We start from the raw sequence: 27,463 nt of genomic DNA on the forward strand, positions 1-27,463 counted from the left end.
AGTGGGTACTGACAGCTTGGTAAGCAAAAACCACTCGGCGCCCCTTTTTTCGCTTAAAAAAAAAAGGGCTTGGGGCGGCAAAGTGCCGCCCCTTCAAAAGTGCCGCCTGGAGCGGTTGACCCACTCGGCTCCATTGTCGGGCCGGCCCTGCGTTTGCCTGCTATAGATGAGTCATCTCTCTCTCTCATATTTTCTGGGCCCGTTGACAGTAATTAGAAGATGTTGCTTTATCTGAGGTCAGACAGGCTTATCCAAGCTATATATTAAGTATTCAGTGTCCAATAAATCTAACAGGTGCTGCTTATTAATTATTAGTAAACTGCCCAGGAAACAATGAAGGACAGGGTGCAAAAGGTTACATACAGCTAAAAGGAAAAAAAGGCTATTGTTAACCATTGCAATGCCACACATATCTATACTGGAAAAACTCCTACCTCAGATCACTCTAAAGCTAAACTTAATTAAATTAATAATATTCTTAACTAAAACACTAACTTATAATAGAGAGGTGCAAAGGATTCTTTGGGCCTCAAGTTACTTCTGCTAGGAGGCTCTTCCACATATCCACCACCCCCTCAGTACAGTTAATCTTCCTTACATTAAGATCTTATTACATTACAAAATGTACAAATCTCAGGGGTTCTGTAGACCTTAAACTTCTACTAGGAGGCAGATCCACATATCCATCACCCCCTCTGTAATGTCAATCTTCCTTTAATAAATTTAGACTCTATTACATTTAATGAAAGTATAAATTTCAGAGGTCCTGTGAACCTCAAGCTTCTTCTGCTGGAAGGCTGTTTTACATATCCACCACCCTCTGATTAAAAGAAGTCTTTCTTACCTTAAGTAACACTTTATATTAAATAAAAGTAAAATTCTCAGAAGACCCAGGGGGAAGGTGCACAAGAGAGAAGATATTTTTGAAACAGTTTGAACAGTTTCCAAATAAGAAAAAGCCCCCCAAATTTGGTCCGAACCAAAAGGACAGGAAACAGAATTCGTTGTCCAGAAACGATTGCGGCAAAAAGGAATTTTGGGTGTTGTGCACAAGTCTATTTGGTTCTATATGGCTCATGTAATATTTACATTGTTTTAAATAATGAATGTTAATGACTAAATTGTCCATACAGTTATTTTATATATTTATTTTATATTTTTTCATTAAACATTACTCACAATGAAACTTTACAAGGACAGTCTAGGGTCGCCAAACATTAATGCATATTAAAAACCTAGGTAATCAGAAGTACAGACCTACTGTCGCTAACTAGACACCAGGGACAACAGCAACAGTTCCTCAAACCTTTGCACCCTCCTTTGTGAAGTGTGACAACTAGCGGGGTTGGTGGTTGAGGACCTAGCAGAAGAGGTGACTCAGAACTAGAGCCACAATAGGGATGCCTAAACAGCCCTGAGACTTTCAGGCCAGCGGCTGCCAAATGACATACATGCAGCTACTGGCTGGAATACGCGCAACTTGCGGTTACAAACTGCAGCACCCAATCTGTCACTGGAGCAGCAGTACTAGTATTAGCCACCAGCCCACTGGGCATTTACCCAGTGTACCAGATGGCCAGTCCTGCCCACAAATGGAAGAATTTAGTGAATCATATAAAAAAATGGACTTGGCCAGTATTTAGTCAGATCTACTTGAAATACTCAAAAAATGGGCACCCTACCTAGTGTGTCTTTTGGAAAATCCAATAAAGACTGATGTTTTTCACGTAAGTAAATAAGGTTTTCAAATTGTTTTATGCATGAATCGTTGTTGTTTTATTATTCTTTATCCCCCAATTTCACCTTTTAGCAAAAAAATAGCTTCTTGTAGAATTATCTTTGTATTTCTCTGGTTTTTAATGCCAACGCAAGCAAATCTCCAGTCAGTAGAAAAATATAGAAGGAGAGCAGGATAGACATGACCCATAAGGGTTCTTGTATTCTTTTCATGAGTCGAAACATTTGTACTAATGAAACTGTGATACAATATGATAAACACCATTTCTTCTTGCGTATTGCTTGGTTTTCTGCTTGCTTGCTTACCCCTTGAAATATGATATAAATAGATCAACCGAGCAGCGCTGCGTGCCTCTTTGACAGAAAGACCTGCTGTAAGAATTTTATACAGACTTTCAAGTATCCTCTTCTTTTCCGAGCTGCTATGTGCATTTTACATTCTGTTTTTATTAGCCTAATTTCATTATGCATGTAATGTTCTCATTTAAGTGCCAATTCCAAACTGCTAAAAACAAGATAATCTAAACGATAGTGCATGTTTTTTAGCTCTATTTTTTGCTAAGAATAAACTACAGCTTATTTTAAAATATTTTTATATCTTTTTTATAATATAATGATTAAATGAATAGCATGGTGAAATGATTGCTGATTTATAAATTATGTTTTTTTTTGTGTGTATATATATATATATATATATATATATATATATATATACACATATACATATATAGGTTTTTTTGCCCCCACTGCCAATGTATCACACCAAATATTGAGTTGATTTCCATTTTTCTTTAGTTCACTTTGCATTTTGTTAAATGATAAAAAATAAACTATTAGCATGTCTATTTTTGGAAGCATTGTTAGTTTACGGCATTTTTTCATACCTGCCTAAAATTTGCACATTACCGTGTGTGTGTATGTATCCGATCATACGGTATGGACCATCACAATGACAGGGCCCTGGAGGACTTGGTGCAGGACCCCTCAGAACGCAGGGGCCCTGGAACAATTCCTCCGTGTGCAACTTAATTCTATTTAATATTGGAATTTTTTTCTCAGAGACATTTTTGGAATTTCATACAGCTTAATGGCAGATAGGAAATGCTGTCAGTACCATATTTAAGAAGTTACATACATGTCATAAGTGTGAAACCTGACAAAAAATGCACAGAGCTGAGATTGTGGCATTTTTGGTGTGTGCAGTTGTTGTACGACACAGTTCTTCATTAGTTCTGCATTAGTCACCCCAAATAGCTGATCCGTAAATGAAAAAGCAAACAAGCAAGGCATACTAATTTGTATCTCGTGTACAAATATCTTGTGAAAAAAAGACAAATGTAACCAAATGCATTCAAAATCTCAGTATCCAATCAGAAGAAGTATCTATAAAGATACTCTTTATATTCTTGCGAGTTACTATCCTAAGCGTTTATGGATGGAGGGACAAACCATATCAACCTTTCAAATGAGGATGTTTGAAATACCAGAGCAACATTTGCTGGATGTGCACTGGAAATATTCACAAACCATCATAGATTTGATGGGGTTTAGACTGGAATATTCTAGAATTATGTTTTAAGAAACAGAAAAATTCTTCAGTACATAGCCCAGGGGCAACATAGCTGTAGGTTTCTCTGCATTTAAAATTGATTTTGTTTTTAATACATACCATCTATAATCCAGATTATTTATAATCTGTCACTTGCCATAACGCAAATGTGAGGATTCTGGTAGATCTTTTGGATGTCACCATATGTATATTGTCAGGTAAGGTGTTCATTATATATAAGCATCACCTGTACCAGTTAATTTTGAAAGATCCATATTTACTATTTATTTAACTCCTTATATTGGATATTAGTGACAGAGGAGTAATGTGACATTGGTTCTTAGAGTTTAGTTAAATAGTAATCAGAAGTGAACCAACAATGCTGAGGCAGGCCTTTATAATGGAGCATTCTGTGGACGTTGAGACTACTACAAGTTTTGAAAGTAATGGATTCAGGGTCGTGCGTATATTGTAATATACGCAAATAGGTTTGCCATCCTTAATGAAAACAAATGCCGTCTGTGTTATGGTTGACATACATTTTTATATCTCTAAACTAAACTTTCACTTGTTCCAGGGTACAACTGCAGATCTGAGGTTGTGTGAAAAATTAGATGTCATGGTTCATATACAAAAAATAACGATAATAAGGGCCACTAGTTTTTTTGTGAGTTCAGTGACACAGGCTAGCAGCATTCACATGGTGTACAGGTTGCCTAGCAACTGAGCATATAGCAATGCCATATCCCTCGCCACTGCAGAAACCCATAGTGTGTGATGGAGAAGCAAGGGCAAAGGGACACTACCATGGTGACCTCAATATATATGTGGAGGTAACCTAACCATTTGGATGTTTATCATTTCTATATCACCCAAATGTTCTCATGAATACCAAGCTTATACAAGGTCATGTCCTGAACCTGATCCTCTCCTTCTACCTGATGTTATAACCTTCTCTTAGATCTATTTTCTAAATGCATTAGTACATATCATGCATGGTGATAAATGTAAGGGCAATAATGTAAGGGCTGTAAGGCAATGCACCTTCGCCCAAGTTTATGACTGTTGCTCCAAATTAAATTGTTACAGTGTGTGATGAAAGTTGATATACTCTGGAAGCTTCAGATGGGGGTGAAAAGAAGGAGCACTGAAGACTGGTTAGTAAATAACTTTGTAGCTAGCCATGCATTGTGAATTTTGGATTGAATTAAATTACGGTATCTCAAAGGTGGCAGATCCATTCTAGTGTACTATTGTCGATGCACTTAACATATCCTTAGCATGCAAATATACATATTCGCTATTACAGCCACTACTGAAAAAGAGGGCTAATGTCACACAGCAGAAGCATGATAGGGGGTGCGGAATGGAGGCGGGAGCTCTGGTGTCCAGCAGGGGAACAAACATCCCAAAATCAGCATCAGACTATCACATACAATAAAGGTGAAGTTGGGCTGTCTGTGCCAATCCCCATAGAATAAAACAGAGTAGGTAAGCACTTGGTTGCCTCATCCCATAGGATGGGTAGAACGCAGATATCCCCACCAATGGTCTCTATGGAAGTAGGTCCTTCTCAAATTGGCCACTTTATCCAGGCATTGTGGAGGGGCTGCACATTTACTGGCTTGTGAATACTGTTGTTACTTGGCTAGTTCGTTTTGCCACCAAATGTAAATGTTTATCTCTTTGTCTTGATTGTTCCCTTTGATCCACATGGAATAAAAATCTTTACCTTTCCTCAATAAAGTGTCCATTGTCTGCTACAGTTGGTACTGACATTTCTCTGCTTTACTGGGTGAAAAAAGCAGGGATCATGTTCATGAAGGGAGCTATGACTCTGTGTTGAAACGCTTTTGTAAAAGCAGGCTGCCCCAGAGCTTATGTTTCCAATGGGTCCAGAGGGTCTCATCTGGTTCCCGCTACAAAAAACCCAAACATTTCCATATCAAGAGGGAAAGGTAGAAGCAACATCACCAATAGCCATTGAAAAAACGCCTCATGTTTCTCAGTATTCCACTTCAGCAAAATTTAAGATATCCTAACCATGCCACTTTCAATGTAGCATCTCTTTGCCATTTCAATGTCTAAAATATGTGCAATAAGTTTAGCGTTTTTGATCACGATTCTTTTAAACATTATTTTTAACTTTGGTGTTTCTCTCTACATGACATTGCCCTATTCTTTAATAGATCAAAAGGTGGATTCACTTGAAAATATAAATATTTTTATTTGAACATATTGTATACAGTTGAGTGGGAGTATAAAAAAGTTGTAACCGGTTACCCAGGTATAGGGTTGATCCCATGGATTGCTAAACCTGAATCAGAGCTAAAAGCCAAGGAGCATGACAAAGGCCAAGTCGGGAATACTAGGAACAAATCAGGTCAAATTAACAAAAAAAAATGGGTCAGGAGGCAATGCCAGAAGTCAATACTGGTTCACTAGTATAAAGCCAAATCAGAATATAAAACAGGTCAAACTTACAAAACGCTCAGAAGCTAGTACTTTCCAGATCCAAAGGTGAAGGCAATGCCAGGGTCAGGAACAGGCCAATGGTCAAAACCTAGAGACTGAAAAAGGAAGCAACATGAACAAACCTAAAGGAAATGGCTAGTACATAGTTACGACTATAGGACATCTAAGGACCTGCTGAGGGTGGCCACAATTCTCGCTGCTGACACACAAAGTGTGTCTTGCATATGGACAACTGGCCAAAGAGGCTCTTTTAATGCCTCTTTCAAGAAGCCTACTATTAACTTGTGTCAATAAAGATGCTTTTACTTTGGGACTAAAAGTATCTCGATTACTCCCTTTATACGGATTTAGCATAATAATCTGGTTTTATGTTATATAGATGTTTAGTCTGCCTCATTTCCATAAACCAAAATAATAGGTAAAATAAAGACTGTATAACTTTAACTGCATAAAATTTACTCTCTTCCTTATGGTCTTGATGTCACAGATGGTTCCGTGAGAACATTTCTCGTGCAGAAGCTGAGAACATACTGATGGGAAAACGTCTTGGATCATTCATCATTCGAGCCAGTCAGACATCCAAAGGGGAGTTCTCAATCTCAGTCAGGTAGCCTATTGGTATCTCTGGCATATGATGTTAAATAACACAGGGCATTATAAAATAAATTACGAATCTCGTTTGCTGCAATGTCTGTGGTGAAAAAAAATCCATACATGAAGGGGTGGAGTTTCAGGGAAATTTTCCTCTGTGGTGAACTCTAACATAAGTGTGGTAGAGCATGGTTTTTGAGACATAAACCGTTCTCGTAATATATTCCACTTTATAACAGAGACATAGTTATACTCAGGTTACTAAAACTACAGAAAAGACATTTGGAGAAGATGTATGGAGGAGTTTCAGAAAATGTGGGGTCCTCAGGGAGCACTATGGCCCAGTCACTTTGCGCTATTTATCCAGTAGTGATTGTGGATGCCAGCCACACAGCAGGGTGCCTTTAGCTAATGGAAAATAAAGTGTTTTATTGTGCTATTTGTGTTGTTTCAGAATGTATTAACATTGGGAATGAAAGTTAAAAGTACTTTGATAAGTGTGAAGGGTCAACCTTATGGATAATGATTGTAGGAGAAGTCAGAGTCTTATCATGTTCCATATGAACTGCAAGTGAGGAACAAAGGTCCATTAGTGAATGCAGTTCTGTTAGAAAAAGTGATGGAGTGGCAAGCTCTAACTATAGAGAGGGTGAGACCTACCTCAAACAGAAAAAGCTGAATATGTACATGGGGAAATGTTATTCCTGCTTTGCTTCCTAAAGCTTAAATGTTGATTGGTTATTCTCATATCAATATGTACCGTAAGATATTTAGCTTACGGTAGGTACAGTTTGCTACTTGAGTAGATGCAAGTGCAGATTCACACTTATCCTATGTGAAATGGATTAGTCCCTTAAGCACCATGGATAGTTACCTTTTTTTGGATGGAGCTTTTAAATAAAAAAAAAAACACTGCAGTTCTTCTGCTGCAGGATAGATAAATACAATTAAAAATATGTTTTACTTATTTGTTTGCCTCCACATTCACTGTAACACAATATTATTCCGTAGTGCGGTACAAAGTATTCTTTTTGAAGGCTGGCAAAAAAGGCTTATTAGTTATGTTTTTTTCTGAATCTTTCCCTTGTATATTAAAATATAAATTAGGGCAAACAAAAGTGATGTTTTTTTGCCAAAAAAACATATTGATTAGCCTCAAGATTTATGGGATTATATTCTTTGCACTGATGAGTCAAACGTGGAACCTTTTCAAAGACTGTCCTGTCCTGGGTCCTGTTATATCTGTCATAAAGCTAACATAGCATTCCACAATACGAACATCATACCAACAGTCAAACATGCTGGTGGTAGTCTGGGGCTGTTTCAGGCTGGGATGACTTGCCCTAATAGATGAAACCATGAATTCTGTGACAAATAAGCAAAAATAGAAGAAATTAGGAAGGGGGCAAATACTCTTTTACAGTACTGCTTTCCTGTTGGTTGCTCGCACAGCAGTCAGTGTCTTTTGTACCGCACAGGGGAAGTGGAACCCAGCGGAGTCACGTGAATTTACGTCACATCACATGACTCCGCTCCATTCCTGCTTCCGCTGTTCGGCACAAGAGAAGTTGCTCATGAGCTACACAGTGGGAAGCAGCAGCCCCTGCGTAAGTCTGTAACTGAGAGATCTGCAGTGCAGTAAGAGGGTGGGGGTGGGGTTGTATGCGTGATTGAGGGAATTAATCTGTGAATGAATGAGTATATGAATGAGTGTGATAGCATGGATGTGTAAGTGGGGGCCATGGCACAGGGAGACAGGTTTCAGCATGTATTGGCTGACTTGGAATGATAGGAGTGTGATTGCTAACACACCAAAATTGGACAAAAAATACAATAACAATATCAATTTTTATATGATTGTTAACAGCAATCACACTCCTATCATGCCCAGGTAACCAGTACATGCTGGAATTTGTGTGTGCTGTTAACAATCATATTTAATTATTTATATATATATATATATATATATATATATATATATATATATATATATATATATATAACATCCAAAAATAGTTACCGGCACTCCAGGGACTTCTTTAAATAATCACTCGAGAAACTCCAGGACCATTTGAAAACTGGAGTTTCTCAAGTGATTATTTAAAGAAGTCCCTGGAGTGCCGGTAACTGTTTTTGGATGTTATATGATTTGCTGTTGCAGCTACTTGGCACCGGGCAAAAGAATTGGTGATTGGTGTGCAATTGTTAAGTTTTGGACTTTATATATATATATATATATATATATATATATATATATATATATATATTAATATTATTACCGTATTTGCTCGATTATAAGACGACCCTGATTATAAGACGACCCCCCAAAATCTGAATATTAACTTAGGAAAAAAAGAAAAAGCCTGAATATAAGACGACCCCAAAGGAAAAAAGTTTTACCAGTAAATGTTAATTCATGTAAACTATTTTTTTTAATAAAAGCTATGATTGAGAAAAAGATTTTTTTTGTTTTTATTTCTTGTATTTTCCAACCTGTCCCCCAGTTACGCACATCTGCCCCCAGGCTTGCGACTCCAATATGGCACTGTGGCCCATGATATGCCTTTTAACCCTCTATATGCCACTGTGCCCCATGGTATGCCTTTTGACCCCCTATGTGCCACTCTGCCTCCAGAAATGCCTTATACCCCTATATCCCATTCTGGCATTTAGGGGGTTAAAATGCATATTATGGGGCAGAATGGCATATAGGGAGGTATAAGGCATTTCAGGAGGCAGAGTGGCATTAAGGGAGTTAAAAGGCATTGTATAGAGCACTCTGCCTCCAGAAATGCCTTATACCCCTATATGCCACTCTGGCATTTAGGGGGTTAAAAGGCATATTATGGGGCAGAGTGGCATATAGGGAGGTATAAGGCATTTCAGGAGGCAGAGTGCTCTATTAAATGCCCCCTTAACGCCACTCCAGAAATGCCCTATGCCCCCATTTAACACACACACACCTTATACCCCCATTTAACTAACACACACACACACACACTCTCTCTCCCCCCCTCTCTCACCCCCCTTCCCCCGCTCTCCCCCCTCTCTTACCGGTGCTTCCAGCCGGGGCAGCGGGTTGACGTCGCCTTCTGCTGCAGCCGGAAGGAGGTGTGGCTAGCAGCGGGGGTTTGTATGCGTCCGTCGCGTATACTTTCCCCGGCTGTCAGAGACTGTCAGAGACAGTCGGGGAAGGTCTATGCGACGGACGCAGACAAACCCCCGCTGCTAGCCACACCTCCTTCCGGCTGCAGCGGACGTTGTCTACGCGGATCGCGTAGACGTCAACCCGCTGCCCCGGCAACACAGCAGGAAGCACCGGTAAGTGTGTGTATGATGGGGGGGTGAGACAGGAGGATCCAGGTCCCCTGCAGCGGTGCGGGGGATCTGGATCTTAGTCTCCTAATCAGACCTCTATTTGAGGTCTGATTAGAAGACGACCCCGATTAGAAGACGAGGGGTATTTTTCAGAGCATTTGCTCTGAAAAAAACCTCGTCTTATAATCGAGCAAATACGGTATTTCATTTGTTTGTACAATTTTGGTGTGTTACTTTTATTAAAAGTTTGGGGGTTTTTTATTTTATTTTTAAAGACGGGGGGGGGTCATTTCGGTTTCGATCCAGAATTTTCATTTTGGTGCATTACTAGAATAAATAGAACTATTTAATTTATACGTATCCAGAGATAAAATGCCCTCCTGAATTTGTAGTCATGTTAGAGGACAAAACTTGCTAGGCCCAGAAATCAGTGAGAGGCATTGTAAAGGATTTTGGGTCATTTACTTTATTTCAATGTGCATATCATATTAAAGGCTGTTTTTTCTCTCAGTGAAAAATAAGTGCAGCCCCCAAACATATAAATTTCTAATGAAGTGACCCACTGCAGGAAAAACTTGGACACCCCTGGTATAATAGATTAGTGCCTGATCTATCTCTTACACTGCTACATGTGGTAACAGTTGTGTGTTCACACTGAGGTTATAGTTAATTACCTATCCAATTTTTTTTATTACAGATTCACTCATAAAACTTATAATGCAAAATGGAAGCCAAAAAGCCAGACGGCATATTCCTCATTTCTAGATACTGATGGATGTTTTGTGTTAATATTAATGTACATCCATCCATTTGCTTTGGGCTACAGAGAAAATTATTCATAATTATTAATTTATCATAGACATGCCATCCTACACCATATGAAAAGGTGTTCACAGATGATATACTATATTAAATTATTAGATATTAAAAATAAGAATAAATAGTGATACCCTCAGCACACCACAGGTTTTTTAGTTCCTTTAATTTTCTTACTATGGTAGTCATAATTATACACTTATGTACATATTTGTATATACTGTAAAATATACAAATATGGCAGCATAAATAATTGTTTTAATTGGTGGTGTATATCGCCTGGGTGCTGTCCTAGTTTTGACCTAGGGTAGTTTCCTCAACTGTTTCTCACCACTGCCGCTCTGATAGGCTCAACCGGACAGTTTGCTGTCTCCCGGGTCCTCGGGTCCGGCATGTTGCTGACAGAGTGGATGGATTATTGGGAGGGGCTAGGGAAGACCCGGCTGTCATGGTCCATATGGGAACCAATGACAAAGTCAGTGGGAAATGGAAGGTCCTAAAGAATGATTTCAAGGAATTAGGAGATAAACTGAAGAAAAGGACCTCCAAGGTAGTATTTTCAGAAATATTACCTGTGCCACACGCAACAGTAGAAAGGCAGCGGGAGATCAGGGAGGTAAATGCGTGGCTAAAGTCATGGTGTAAGAAGGAGGGTTTTGTCTTTCTCGAGCACTGGGCTGATTTTGCGCTTGGGTACAATCTTTATAGTGGTGATGGATTGCACCTAAACGGAAGAGGGTCTGCTGTGCTAGGGGAAAGGATGGTTAGAAGGCTGGAGAGGTTTTTTAACTAGTGGTAGGGGGGGTGACACAGAGATCTTGAAAATGGAGATAGCGCAGAAAGGAGAGGGGCTTCAGATCAGAACAAGGGGGGTGGAGATGGGGGAGAGGCAAGATCAGAACAGAGGAGGTATGTATTAATAAAATTTCTCATTAAACTCAAGAGACTCAGGGTAATATTAAATGTAGGGCTGCAACTAACGATTATTTTAATAATCGATTAGTTGGCCGATTATTTTTTCGATTAATCGATTAATCGGATAAAAAAAATGAATGTAAATTTTTCATTTATTTAAAATAATTTACTAAACAAATGATGTTAAATACAAACAGCAGAATAAAAAAACTTTGATAATACATTTCTTGTCTTTATTTCCCAACCAGCCCCCCAATATATGCACATTTGAGCCCAGGCTTGCTACGCTGCCTCCCAGACATGCCATGCTACCCCCCCACATATGCCACGCTGCCTACCACAGCACTCCACGCTGCCTCCCACATCTGCCACTCCACGCTGCCTCCCACATCTGCCACTCCACGCTGCCTCCCACATCTGCCACGCTGCCTCCCACATCTGCCACTCCACTCTACCCCCCACATGCCACTGTGCCTGATGCGCCTTATACCCCCTGAAACACCACTCCATCCTCCCCAGACATGCCACCCTGCCCTCCCCACATATGCCACGCCATGCTGCCTCCCACATCTGCCACTCCACAATGCCTCCCACATATGCCACGCTGCCTCCCACATCTGCCACTCCACGCTGCCTCCCACATCTGCCACTGTGCCTGATACGCCTTATATCCCCTGATACCCCACTCCATCCTCCCCAGACATGCCACTTCTCTACCCCCAGATATGCCACTCTACCCCCAGATATGCCTTATACACCCTGATACACCACTCCGTCCTCCCCAGACATGCCACACTGCCCTCCCCACATATGCCTTATATACTGTATATGCCTTATACCCCCAGATATGTCACTTCACTGCCCCCAGGATTTAGATTCCCCTAAATTAACCCTAAACTCCCCATTAACCATAACTGCCCCTAAATTAACCCTTAACACCCCCTTAACCACAGCATCCCCTAAATTAACCCTAAAGACCCCATCAACCACAGCATCCCCTAAATTAACCCTAAACACACCATTAACCACAACTGCCTCAAATTAACCCCAAACACCCCATTAACCACAGCTGCTCCTAAAACACCCTATTAACATAACTGCCCCTAAATTAACCCTAAACACCCAGTTAACCATAACTGCCCCTAAATTAACCCTAAACACCCCACTAACCATAACTGCCCCTAAATTAACCCCCACCTCCCCTAACTTTCAGTAGCTCAAATATATATATTACATACATATATACACACATATATATATATATATATATATATATATATATACACACACATACACATTATATATATATATATATATATATATATATATATACATATACTTACAGTTAGGTGAGTGTCACAGCCATGTGGTTCTGGCCTGGAGAAGGAAGGGGCGGGGCCAGTTGTCACAGTGATTACAGGGAGGGGGAGTAAGTAGGAGCTGCTGCTGTGAGACGGTGAGTCAGACTAAACGGATTATATAATGAGGGGGATTTTTCAGAGCGTTTGCTCTGAAAAAACCCTCATTTTATAATCGATAATAATCGATTCAACTAATCGATAATGAAATTCGTTGCCAACGAATTTCATTATCGATTATTATCGATTTTATCGATTAGTTGTTGCAGCCCTAATTAAATGTATGCTTGCTAATGCAAGGAGCCTAAATAACAAAATGGGAGAACTAGAGGCAATAGCATACACTAAGCAGTATGATATAATAGGCATAACAGAAATATGGTGGGATGAGACCCATGACTGGGCAGTTAACAACGAGCTAAAGTCAAATATTAAGCATCTTGAAGGCGACAAGGGATTTGTGGAAGCTTTATGGGTAGATATCAACTTGGGGCAAAAAAAAAGGAAAAGAACTACTGGTTGGGATATGTTATAAACCACCTAATGTTAATAATGATGAGGAAGGGTAACACGTTAATTATTGGAGATTTTAATTACGCGGACATAAATTGGGATAGAGGGACTAGTAGTTCTGCAAGGGGATTCAGGTTTTTGAACCTGTTAAATGACACATTCATGTCACAACTGGTACAAGCACCAACTAGAAAGGATTCTTGTTTGGATCTGGTGATAACAAACAATGTAGATCTTGTTTCTAACATTCAAGTGGGGGAGCACTTGGGTAATAGTGATCACAATATGGTCTCTTTTGAAATAAAGTCAAAAAAGAAATTGCCCATGGGGAATACTAAAACGTATAATTTTAAGAAGGCCAATTTCAATAAGATAAGGGCAGCTTTACAACTTATTGACCGGCAAAAACTCTTCAGGGATAAAAATACTGAGGAAAAATGGAGTATTTTCAAACAAATATTAGCAGGGTACACTTCTCAGTATGTACCACTAGGAAACAAATAAAAAAGAAACAAATTGAAACCGATGTGGCTTGGTGGGGACGTTAAGTAGAAAATTAAAAATAAGAGAATGGTTTTTACAGCATTTAAATCAGACGAATCAGAGGCATCCTATATAAGATATAAGGAAGCCAATAAAGCATGCAAAAAGGTGATTAGATGGGCTAAACTAGAAAATGAGAGGGTGATTGCCAAAGAGAGCAAAACTAACCCCAAAAAAATTATTTAAGTACATCAATTCTAAAAAAAAAAACAAAAAATGAAAACGTAGGTTCATTAAAAACAGAGAGGGGAGTGTTGGTTAAGGAGGACCAGGAAAAAGCAGAAACTTTAAATGACTATTTTTCCTCATTATATATTAAGGAGGAACCTATGGCAATTGATATACATTGATTTTTGGAAAGGCAAAGATGGCACAAGCAGGGTGTTTAAGCCTGGCACAGGGTTGGCTGTTTGGGGGTAAAGATGTTGTATGCTGGGCTGTTTGGGGACAAAGATGGCACGTCCTATATGTGTAATTTGGGTACTGGTCAGGTTCTATGTTGGCAATGTGGACGTCAAGGCTTGCCTTTGGGGTGTGCAACCTGTGATCTATGCCTATAAATCGGGGGGGGGGGTATGTATACCTTTAATGATGAGTTTTTATGTGAATTCCAGTTGATCTATACCTGCAAAGCTGGGTTTTTGTGTTATTCTGTTGTCCATATCTGCTATGCTATGTTTCCATACATTATTTATGTATACCTGCAAATACAGGGTTTGTATGTCTAATTCAGTTGATCAATACCTGCAATCCTGTTTCCATGTATTATTTATTTGATCTATACCCTCAGTGCTGAGTTTACATGTGATTTCCAGTTGATCTATACCTGGAATGCTGGGTTTGTGTGTTCTGTTGATCTATACTTGAAATGCTATGTTTCCAAACATTATTTATGTATACCTGCAAATACATAGTTTTTATGTCTTATTCAGTTGATCTATACATGAACATGCTGTTTCCATGTGTTTATTTGATCTATACCTGAACTACAGGGAGTAAGTAAAAGAGAGGTACCACACCCCCTCTTCATAGGGAATGAGGGACAAAGGGACTCTAGGGATGATTACGGGGGAGAGGGCCTATCAAAGTCACGGTAGAATCAGAAGGAGGGAAGACTCCACTGACCCTCCAGTCTTCCCCTAATCTGCAGTCAGTGTGGCAAATATTTTTTTATGGTGTAGGAGCGGAGGGAGTGATTATATACTAGGGTGCGTGGAGGGAGTGCAAAGAAAATAATCGCCTAGGGTCCAATTTTGAAAATATTTAAAGGAAAATTGTTTTTGTTACAAAGATTGTTTTTTCCCTATATTTAATGTATTTAAGGTACATTACTGTTACCAGTGTTTCCAGTTCTATATTATTGTACTTGTTTGCACTTTTTTTTTTTGAGGGGAGTGCCAGAGAAGTAGTCTGCACAGTTTGAAAACCTAAGGCCAGCTCTGGGGGCTAAGATATATATATATATATATATATATATATGTATATATATATGTATATATATATACATATATATATATATATATATAGGCAGCAGAGGCTAATATAAAGAATGAAACATAACTGCCAGTTCAGCTGTTAATTTGAAATCATACTTCAAATAGATAAGTACATATTATGTAGTTAAAAATGCATGTCTAATGCATATATATATATATATATATATATACACACACACACACACACACACACACACACAATCACACATGTATATATAGTGTATATGTAGAGTTTTAGAATCCCCCCACCTTACATTGGTCCCTGTCCCCCCCATGTTCCCCCCCTTATAATATGAAAGCTGGAGACGCCATTGTGTAGAATCTGTTTGAAAACCAGATGGACTTTGTCAGGTACAAATATGGATGTGTTTCATTGTAGGATTGCTTACTATAAAAACATTTTGTTTTGAATTTCAGTAATAAGCAACCTAAGCAGTTAGGTGTGATACTATAATTGCATTGTCTGCTCCTCCTCATTGCATTCCAGTCACATTTTACAAAAAAGGGTTAACCATAAGTATGCTATATTGTGCTCGGCAGGCAGCTTCACTTCTCATTACAGAGAGATCTCCTTGTGATCCTCACATTCTGGAAAGCGTGGGCCACTGTCAGACATAAGCCCCAGTAACGACTTTGCTGTGGAGCAAAGGATGATAGTTCTGTACAATGCTTGTAAACTAAGGGGTTGACTAGTAGATGTGAAGTGTTACTAACCCAGACATCACACCATGATAAACCCTCACGTGTTAGTATATGATAGTAGCATATGAGTTAGTGTATGTTATTAGCATGTGTGATTACGTGTTACTGTATGCTGTTAGAGCATGTGTATTTTAATGTATGGTGTTAGCATGATTGTGTGTACCAGCATATAGTTTTAGAGTGTGTGTATGTTAGTGTATGATCACATGTCTGTGTTTGTTGGTATTTCATATTAACTATGTGTGTGTTAGTGTATGGTGTGAGTATGCATCAGAGTATGGTGTTAGTGTCAGGGGTGAACCTATGGTCAGTGGAGCAAGGAAGAGGAATGATATATTTTGTGTACAAATGTGTAAGTGTTATCTTGAGTGGGTGTTAAAGTGAGTTTGTATGTTAGAATGTGTGTATGTTTTAGTTACGTTGGGCACCAAAGAAATATTCTACCTACGCACCACTAAACCTAGGCTCACACCTGCATTTGTTCATGTTATAATACTATATTGCTATGAAAACCAATGTAGAGACTGGTGAACAGCCATCTGCATTTCTATAGAAAAAATTTAACTGGTAATCTTACCTCCCCAGTGAAAATATTTTAGCATCCCTATCCGGTTTTCTGGAAGACTTGGCAGAGTGCTTTAACACACTATGTTACTAATGCCCTGGAGGTGTTATTGAAACACAATTTTACTTCCTAAGCCAGTGACCTTGCCAAATCAGCCAAAGCTTATGGTTCATGAAATAAGACAGGGTCACAATGCATCATAGGCCTGTGTGCATGTAGGATGAATAATAATTCCAAATATATCTGTGTTGTATAGATATATAGTGACTGATCTTATTTAAATGGAAAGAGAGACATCTGGTGATGGTTGGTGGAACATAGTTGACCAATAATCTATTTATATATTATACATATAAAACATTGCAGTTTTTTCTTAAAATGTAACCCCTTAAGGACAATGGGCGGTCCCTAAACCCATTGAAAACAATGCATTTTAAGGGGTTAAGAAAGTTCAATTAAAAAAATGTAAACAAAAACAAATTACTACAAAGTAAAATATTACAGACGTAATCAATCTCATACTGAACAATAATGCTATGATATGTATAATATTTCTAGACATGAGGAAGATGTGCAGCACTTTAAGGTCATGAGGGACCCCCGTGGAAATTATTTCTTGTGGACAGAGAAGTTCAAGTCATTGAACAAGCTGGTGGAGTATTACAAAACTGCGTCCATCTCCAGGCAGCTCCAAATATACCTTCAAGATGAAGAGCCAGACACAGAGGTATGCAGGGACTGGAATTCTAGAATTTCTAGAATTATGGTTAGAGTTAAGTACAATGCGTTTCAACGACAAAGAGAAAATATAATAAAAAAAGGAAGAGGGGAGGTTAGGTGAGGGTCTGTCAAAAATTTATAATATTAATCATCATGCTTAGGGAAGAATTATTAAGAAAAAAACACTGTAACTGAAAGTGATGAGCAGTTAGAACTTTTGCCACAGGAGCGCAGCAAAGACCATTTTATTTTATTACATAAGATGGATACATAGAAAAGAACCCCCTTACGAAAAATTACTGCATTTTTTTTATTAAGTAATACTGCAGTTTTTTGGACATGAAAAAACTGCAATACTGCACTTTTACTGCAGTATTACTGCACATTTACTGCAGTTTTACTCCATTTGTACTTCACTGTACTGCAGTTTTACTGCAGTTATTTTTGTAAGGAAGTACAAACAGGGCCGGCCCTATAATGGGGCAGACTGGGGCAATTGGGGCACTTTAGAAGGGGCGGCACTTTGCCGCCCCAAGCGCTTTTTTTTTTTTTTTTTTTTTTGAAGCGGAGGAGAGAGAGAGGGGCACCGAGTGGTTTTCGCTTACCCGCTCGGCGCCCCTCTCTCTCTCCTCTGCGGCGAGTCTCCCTGTTCGGTCCCGGTGCCGGCTTGTAATGCAGAGCGCCGGAAGTGACGTCAATTTCCGGCGCTCAGCATTACAAGCCGGCACCGTGGCAGAGCAGGGAGACTCGCCGCAGGACTGTTTAAAGGTAAGTACCGGGGGGGGGCGGGGGTAGATAATAGCGTCGGCGAAGTTTAAAATGCCGCCACCCCCCCCCGGCGTCGGCGGGGTGGGGGGGGCGGCGTTTTAAAGTTCGCCCCAGGCGGCGTTAAGTCTTCGGCCGGCCCTGAGTACAAATGCAATAAAGTTGCAGTACATTGAAGTACAACTGTAGGTTTGCAATATAATGACGTAAAAGTGCAGTAAACGTGCAGTAAATGTGCAGTAATACTGCAGTAAAAGTTTAACGTTGATGTAAAATAATGCACCTAAAATCTCCAAGGTAGCATTTAGCACTGGGGACACTGTTCTGTCAGTTACAACATAAGGAAAAGGGCTTAGGAGTATTTATTTCTGGTGGCCAGTAGCGTACCTGGCGGGGGGGGCAGTCCACCCCAGGTGCCGCTCGTCAGGGGGGTGCCACGGGCTAGGGTGACCACATGTCCCGGATCCCCGGCAGCCTCGTCACTTTTTTTTTTTTACACGGAGGAGAGAGAGAGGCGCCTAGCAACCGCTCGGCACCCCTCAGTCTCCTTCGCGAGGCTTCTAACTCCGTCGCGGTGCCGGCATGTCATGCTCAGTGAAGCAGCGCAGCGGCAGAGCAGGAAGACGGAGGCGTCGTGCTCCCACCGCAGGACTTCTGGATGGTAAGTCCAAAACCTTTAACTACAAAGGGGGAGAGCGTAGATAGTGGGGGTGGGGAGAGAGGGTAGATAGTGGGGGGGAGGGTACATAGGGAGGGGGGTAGATAGTGAGGAGGGAGGGGAGGAGGGTATATAGTGAGGAGGGAGGGGGTAGATAGTGAGGAGGGAGGTAGATAGTGAGGAGGGTAGATAGTGAGGATTTGTATGTCTATGCCTCCAGTGCTGAGTTCACATGTGAACAATAATAATAACAATATATATATATATATATATATATATATATATAATTGCTAACTGCATCATGCCAAGTCAGCTAGTACATGCTGGAATCTGGATATGCCTGGGCATGATAGGAGTGTGATTGCTGTTAACAATCATATATATATATAATATATTAATATCGTTATTGATTTTTTTTTTCCTATTTTGCTGTGTTACTTACTTTAAATAAAAGTGTGAGGTCATATTTGGTTTCGGACAGGTAAATGCTGGATTTTCGGTTTCAGTCCAGAATTAAGTTTCGGTGCATCCCTAAACAAGACTAATGAAGTGGTAGGCCTACACCACATCAATGTTTGGGTTAGTATATAGTGATAGGAGTTATGCTGCACTATTATTAGTGTCTGGCTCAATGTATAGTGATAGGGATTACGCTGCACCACCGTAAGTGTCTGCCTCAGTATATAGTGTTAGGTGTTATGCTGTACCCCTGTCAATGTTGGCCTCAGTATATAGTGATAGGTGTTATGCTGTACCCCCATCAATGTCTGCCTCAGTATATAGTGTTAGGTGTTATGCTGTACCCCTGTCAATGTTGGCCTCAGTATATAGTGATAGGTGTTATGCTGTACCCCCATCAATGTCTGCCTCAGTATATAGTGATAGGTGTAATGCTGTACCACCATCAATGTCTGCCTCAGTATATAATGATAACAGTAATGCTGTACCACCTTCAATGTCTGCGCCAGTATATAACGATAGAAGCTATGCAGTTTTAAAGTGTTTGTGGGGGGGGTGCCACATACAGGATCCACCCCAGGTGCCAAATACTCTAGGTACGCCCCTGCTGGTGACTTCAAGGTAAGCAGACAATGCAGAAAAGTGTCCTAAAAAGCAAGCAGGGTGCAACGTTTTATGGCAAGAGGCATTAGTAGCAGGAAGAGGGAGGTGCTTCTGCCACTTTACAGATCTCTGGTCAGACCTCACCTAGATTATTGTGTACAGTTCTGGAGTCCTCATCTCCAAAAGAATATTGACACATTGGAGAGAGTTCAAATGAGAACTACAAAAATAGAAAGTGGTTTGCAGGATAGAAATTATCAGGAAAGACTAAAGGATCTTAAAATGCCTAGCTTGAAAATGCAATAGAGTTTGTTGTAATGAAAGGAAGGTTTACCTCTAAAGAGGGTGGTAAATAGAACAATATTTCAGCGGAAGGTGTAGAAGCTAATACAGTGAGCGAATTTTAAAAAATGGATGGGAAAGACATAACGCTATCCTGACTGTGGGACTGGACCAAAGACTGATTGTGGTTTGAGTCCTTACATCAGGGAAAATGGGCAGACTAGATGGTTCTTATCTGCTTTCATATTCTGTTTCAATGTATCATGAAAAAAGCTATATATTTTTGGGTATGTAATACACTCAGTAAAGAAGGGGTTAAATTATCTATAAACAATGTACTTGTGGAACAAAAGCCTTTTACTGGACACAGTTTCAAAACAAAGTCTCACCAATGATATATTAAGCAGCATTATTGTGTCCTTTTTTTGCTGCCACTGACACCTCTTCTTATACCACCTAGTACCCTACTGGCGTTTCCTACTGCTTTACTACACTGCATGCTCACCTTTAAATCATTCAGAATGATACCTGTCAAGCTGCTTTCTTCTGCTGTAAATGTCGGCAAATTACCACTAAGTGTGTATTATGAGATTGTGTCACGAGAATGCACAGTCCAGAAGTATTAGTTGCCATTCAGAAACAGTGATAGTATCATTTAAAATACATTCGCAGGCTTCAATTATTCAGTATCTAAATAGTTCACGCACCTTTCAATTTTGGATCAATGTGTACAGGCTCGGACTGGGACAAAAAATAGGCCTGGGCATTTAAGCCTGAGCAGCCCATTTTTATTTATTTATTTATTGTTAAAGCCCACCCTTTATGTACCATCTTTGCATTTACTCACTCATTCACACAAATCATTAACACATTCATTAATGCAGTCTCACAAATCATTCAAGCAATTCATCCACACATGAATTCATTAATTGTCATACGCCTTCACACAATTCATCCACACATTTATTAATTCATTCTCATACGCATTCACACTACCCCCTCTCCTCATGTTCCCCCCTTTCACTATGTACCCCCTTCCCCACTTCTCAATATGTACCCCCTCTCACTATCTATCCCCTCTCCCCATGTCTCACTATCTAACCCCTCTCTGCCCCTTGTCACTGCACCCCCCACCCTCACCCTACTTACCTGAGCAAGCAGCAACTGCGACCGGGCCCGCGGCAGGGCCGGATTGATTTAGGGGCTGATGGAGCTGCAGCTCCAGGCCCTTCCTTAAAATAGGCCCAGTCAGGACCGGACTGACTGGGCCTATGCGGCCTCTACAGCCGCATTAACCGGGTCCGCCACTCTAAGGGCCAGGAAGCCCCCACCAGGGCCGGCCTTAGGGGTCTGCGGCCGCACAGGGCTTAAATTAAAACATACGGTTTTATTTTTTTAACTTTATTTAACATCCTCCATGTTAAATAAAGTTAACAGAAACTTTATTTAACATGGAGGATGTTAAATATAGTAAAAAAAAAAAAACATTCTGGGCCTGAATGTGTACCACAGAGAGTAATTTCTGTTCCTTTTAACTGAGATGCAGTAGGACCTTGGTTGTTCATATTGTTCCATTCTGTACAGTTTCTTCCTTAAAAATTGTCTTTTGCATATAATATATGTTGAAATACTGTATTTACTTTCTGCTAGGTCATACTTCCCCCAAAGCGTGCCAGGAGGGTCAAGGCTCTCTACGACTTCAAGGCAATGGAGCCTGATGAACTGGACTTTAATACCAATGACATTATTGAAGTGCTGGACTACTCTAATGCTTCTTGGTGGATGGGACGGTTGGGGGACAATGTAGGGCTTTTCCCTTCCAATTATGTAACCAATATTGACAGGTGACAACATGAAGAACAGGAGAGATGGGGAATTCCCATAAGTGTATAGGAACAAGGATGGACAAATCATTTTTGCTATTTATGTCCCATTTTTGTGTTTTTTTTACAACAATCTGTATGGATGCATTCTTTCCAGGCTCCTGAAAATTCTAATTGTCTCCTATTTTTGTCAGGGTTTTCAATTCATTTGTCTAGCTATGTGTAAGTATAATTTACTTTGATGACATATTTTTTCTTTAAATGGAGTGATGTTGAATCAAAATGCATTAGTTACGCTGTAACAAAATAAATGATAATGCCTGTTTTTGAGCAAAAGTTTTCTTACAAAGTTGTCATTCTTCATCCTTGTAGACCTTTTTAACTCCCCCTGTGGATGCTAGATCAGCCATTTCTACTGGGTATATTCCAATTGAACAGACTGTTGACCAGATTTAAAATGCTATTTACCTATATGTAGCATCCATGTGAAAAGATTGATTGGCTTCCTATGTTAAGCATATGAAAATTACTAAAGTGGCAATTTTGCATCTTTCATTGTAATCCTCATGTTCTTTGTTCAGTTACATTGTTTTTATTAAAACAGTGACTTAAGAGTGTTTGTAATCTGAAACCTAACTGGGGAGAGTATGTCTCCATGCTGATCCTGTAATGTAAGTAAGTCGTATTAAATATAATCCGTTGGTGTAACTTAATAAAAAATCATTGTCTGTACCAAGTTCTTTGATGACTTCAGGATTTAAGAATACTTTAATGTCTGGAAAGGGGTAAGTACCATACAGGTAGATAAAAAGTAATGCATTACTTTGGTTTTAATAAAAGTCTTCCTTCAAAGACCTACAGTGGCTCATCTGTATTATGATCAACTTGAAATGTTTTTTTTTCTTGATATTTTTATACTATCAAATGCTCTGAAAAATACCCCTCGTCTTATAATCAAGGTCGTCTTCTAATCAGACCTCAAATGCCTCCTCTAAGAGTATTGCAAGGGAGTTAATGATGATGTTCAGCAGGATGGGTATACCAAAAGAGGTTCTAACAGACCAGGGAACCCCTTTTATGTCCAGAATTATGACCGAGCTATGTAAGCTGCTCAAAATTAAACAGCTAAAAACCTCAGTATACCATCCTCAAACAGACAGACTGGTAGATAGGTTTAATAAAACGTTAAAGGCCATGCTCGCAAAGTGGTAGACAAAGACGGTAAGAACTGGGATTATCTATTACCATATCTTATGTTTTCAATTAGAGAAGTCCCACAAGCTTCCACTGGGGTTTCACCCTTTGAATTATTATATGGCAGACACCCCAGAGGCATTTTAGATGTTGCCAAGGAAACATGGGAACAAGAGCATACCCCTCACCATAGTATTATAGAACATGTAGCTCAAATGCAGGAGTGTATGGAAGCTATAATGCCCATAGTGAAGGAGAACATGAAAAAAGCCCAGAGGACCCAACAAGTCAGTTATAATAGGAATGCAAGGCTTCGGATCTTCAAACCGGGGGACCGGGTATTGCTTCTTATCCCTACGGTTGATAGCAAGTTCTTAGCCAGCTGGCAAGGGTCATATGAAATTATTGAGCGTGTCAGTGAGGTGAATTATGAAGTAAGACAGCCGGGTAGGCGGAAGGCAGAACAGATCTACCATGTGAATTTATTGAAGCCATGGGTAGAATCTGAAGTGAACATTGCCTCTCATCAGAAACAGGAAGTCAGAGAGTTTGTGTTAAAAAAATAGAGATGTGTTTTCTCCAGTACCAGGAAAAGCACACATAATTAAACATGATATTATCACAGAACCCGGAAAGAAAATTAATCTGAAGCCATACAGAATACCTGAGGCTAGACGTGAAGCGGTTAGTGCAGAGGTAAAAAAAGATGCTCAAGTTAGGGGTGATTGAAGTGTCACAAAGTGAGTGGAGTAACCCGATTGTGTTGCTGCCTAAACCAAATGGAGAGATACACTTCTGTATTGACTTCCGTAAATTAAACAATATCTCCAGGTTTGATGCCTACCCTATGCCTCGGGTGGATGTGCTCGTAGAGAGGTTGGGTAAAGTTAGATATCTGAGTACATTGGACTTGACCAAAGGATATTGGCAGGTTCCCCTGACAGAGAGAGCAAAGGAAAAGAACGCTTTTTCTACCCCCGAGTGGTTCTTCCAATACAATGTGTTGCCGTTCGGTTTGCATGATGCCCCAGCCACCTTCCAGCGTATGATGGATAGGATACTAGGCCCCATATTGAGTATGCAGCTGCCTATCTGGACGATGTAGTGATTCACAGTGCGGACTGGGAAACACATCTGATGACGGTTCAGGCGGTAGTGGATAGTATACAGGCTGCCGGTTTGACTCCTAACCCCGCTAAGTGTTCTTTAGGGTTAGAAGAGGTTAAATATCTGGTTAAATAGCAAAGTGCCGCCCCCTCAAAAGTGCCGCCTGGAGCGGTTGCCCTACTCGGCTCCATTGTCGGGCCGGCCCTGGCTCCACCCCGCAGTTTACATACACCTGGACTGACACAGGATCCAGGCCAGGAGTTTAGGCTGACTCCAAAGCACTGGTCAGCTGCAAGTAATTAGCTGCACTGACTGCAATAAAACCTGACCTGTTGGACAGAGGGGGAGAGAGAGTTTTGTTTGGAGGCAGTAGGGCTTGCTATGTACAAAAGAGACCATCAAAAAAGGTTGGTGAGATTACGTTATGTTTAGTTTAGACCCTGAGTAGTGAGGGACTTCTATGTTAGTAAGTGCTCAGACGAGCTAGGCTTTTGTTTATGGGAATTTGTGTTCTGTATAATTCTGTTAATATCTGCATACATGGGTTACAAATAAATTCTAGTTTATTACCTCACCGAGGCTGTGGCTTTAATACCCTAGAGGGCCGTGCTGTTTTGTAGCCTATATAGTATATCATAGCTGTGATGTCAGGCACATGGAAAAGGTCAATAATGTGGTGATGTTAAGGGTGTGCAGCGTGAGTGGCAGTTGGAAGGAAGCCAGCGGAGTGGAAACTGGTGATTTAATGAAGGTTACTATGTTTATAACACTGTTGAACACAAAAATGCTTCCTAGGATTGTTTAACCCCTTGATGACAATTGACGTGCCCGGACCGTCATGACTTCAAACGGGTGCAGAAAGCGATTTATGTTCGCTTTCTGCACCTAAACGGTGTTGCTGTAATGTCTCAACGTTGAGGCATTCAGCAACACCGCGATCGGCATCAGGGGCCGTGTCTGGCCCCTCCCCTGGGTCTCAACGTCCATTTTAAAAGAGTTTAGGAGGCGATCAATGGAACCCAGTTCAAAAAAAAAAGCGTACAAATAATTTCCCACTGATATAATCAGGGGAACCTTCAAGTTCCAAAAAATGTTTAAAAAAAAAAAAGCAAAATAATATATATATTTTTGTGAGCAAGTCCTAAAATTAGCGCTTTAGCTTAAAAAAATATTGCATGCAAAGAGTTAAAATACTGTCATGTTAAATGCCCATGGGGTGTATGATTTGATGGGGTAAATTGAATTGGCCGGGTTCAGCAATGTCCCAATTAACACAAGGGGACGGATGACCAGACGTCTAATTTCCAATTAGAAAAATGTACACGTCCCAAATGTGGCCTTTTATTTCCCAAAAAACCATGCATGTGGGGTATCACTGTACTCCGGAGATGTTGCTGAACACATATTGGGGTATTGTGTGACAATGACATATACCAGGAGCTGTAAATTCATACCTAAAGTAGGTGTGTGAGGGAAAAACACACACAAAAAATACTACTGCAAACTTTGAAAAAATGCTGGTGGTAAAATGTGCGCATGCAAAGAATTTAAATACCCTGGGGTGTCTAGTTTTCAAAAATATATTGTTTAACTGGGCACACTGAAATGGCCGGGCTCAAAGATGTACCAAATAGGGCATGGGCAGTGGATCACCAAATGCCAAAGTTTTCTTGGCCGGGCTCAAAGATGTACCAAATAGAGCATGGGCAGTGGATCACCAAATGCCAAAGTTCAACATTGAAAAACGTGCATGCCCTAAATGTGGCCCTTTTGTGGCAAACCCATTCATGTGAGGTATCACTGTACTCAGGAGATGTTGCTGAACACATATTTGGGTGCTTTATGACAATGATATATACCATGACCTGTTAATTTATACCTGAAGTAAAATGTGTGTGAAAAAATAAACACAAAAAATGACTACCACAAAGTTTGACAAAGACTGGTGGTAGAATTAGTGCATGGAAAGAGTTAAAATACTAGCATTTGAAATACCCTGGGGTAGTTTTCAAAAACATATGATTTGATGGGGTAAATTGCATTGGCCGGCTTCAAAGATACCTGAAATGGCACATGGTGGAAAGAATTACCAGATTTGGAAAAAATGGTTTTGAAATAACAAAACGCTACCTGTACTTATTGCCCCATAACGTGCAGAAAAAAGAAAAGAAACATAAAAACATTGGGTATTTCTAAACTCGGGATGAATAGTAGAATCTATTTAGCAGGTTTTTTCATTATCTTTTATAGATGAGTAAAAGATTTTTCAAGTAAAAGTTAGTTTTTTTTTCAAAATGTTTTTTTAATAGTAAATAATATGATACAATCAAAACAATGTAATCTTAAGAAAGCCCTTCTTGTCCTGAAAAAAAAACAATATACGGTATAACTTGTGTGGGTTCGGTAAACAGGAAAGAAGAAAACTACAGCTAAACACGAGCAGCGCAGAAATGTTAAAACAGTCATTGTCACGAAGGATACAAAAAATAAAATCAGCCTTTGTCACGAAGGGTTAATCATGTAAAAATGCTGCCTCATTTATGAATTTTGCCACAATAGAAGGCACTGATTGTTTTCATAGAACTTTGAAAGGCATCCTAAGGCTCTGTGCTGATTTTATTAAACATTCAGAGGCACAGACAGACTGAAATTACAGCTTTACTAGTGAGATGTATTTCTTGAACATAATAGACAATGCAACTAATCTTTTATCTAATTGGAACAGCACCTTTGAAGAGTGACTTTGAAGTCATTCAATAACATATTTATGCCTAGTATTAGGATTATGTAGTTATAATACCTCAAAATATATGAAAATCTTGTAGCATTCGACTAGCCATTGCCTTGCATTCCCACCTCTTCCCCAACATTTTTCTTTTTGTAACACTTCCCTATTAACCTTTTGTCTCCTTGCTATCCTTTTTCACTTTTTCTTTCTCCCTTCCCACATTAGTGCTCTTGCTCTAATCTTTTTTTCCTGACTCAGCTTTTCCTCCCGCTTCCCGACCTCTAGTTTCCCTAATTCATATTTAATGTTTTTTTTACTTTCATTACCTTTTATCACCTCTCTGCACTTAAACCTTTTGCATCTTCTACCTGCAAGCATTATGCACCGTTTTCTTCCTCTTTCAACCATAACAGCCTTTTCCTTTCCTTCTGTCTTTTAACGTTAACCATGGTCTCCCTTTGCCTACCTCTATATATCTACTTTGTCCACTGTGCACTTTTCCATTCTTCTTTCATTCTGTTCATTCAGCCCTCACTAGTTTTTATT

At 39.8% G+C, this 27,463-nt stretch overlaps 1 protein-coding gene across 1 annotated transcript in view; it reads left to right on the forward strand.

Annotated features, from left to right (window-relative positions):
- GRAP2 (GRB2 related adaptor protein 2) overlaps nt 1-21,971 on the forward strand; it is a 68,639-nt gene extending 46,668 nt beyond the window's left edge. Inside the window, exons 4-6 of the mRNA XM_053469300.1 lie at nt 6,249-6,368; nt 17,137-17,305; nt 21,716-21,971. Of these exons, the coding sequence (XP_053325275.1) occupies nt 6,249-6,368; nt 17,137-17,305; nt 21,716-21,913 (487 nt within the window). The 3' untranslated portion in view covers nt 21,914-21,971. The remainder of the gene's footprint in view (nt 1-6,248; nt 6,369-17,136; nt 17,306-21,715) is intronic.
- Nucleotides 21,972-27,463: the final 5,492 nt, after the last annotated feature.

This window comes from Spea bombifrons, chromosome 6, assembly GCF_027358695.1.
Source record: "Spea bombifrons isolate aSpeBom1 chromosome 6, aSpeBom1.2.pri, whole genome shotgun sequence".
Lineage (NCBI taxonomy): Eukaryota > Metazoa > Chordata > Amphibia > Anura > Pelobatidae > Spea > Spea bombifrons.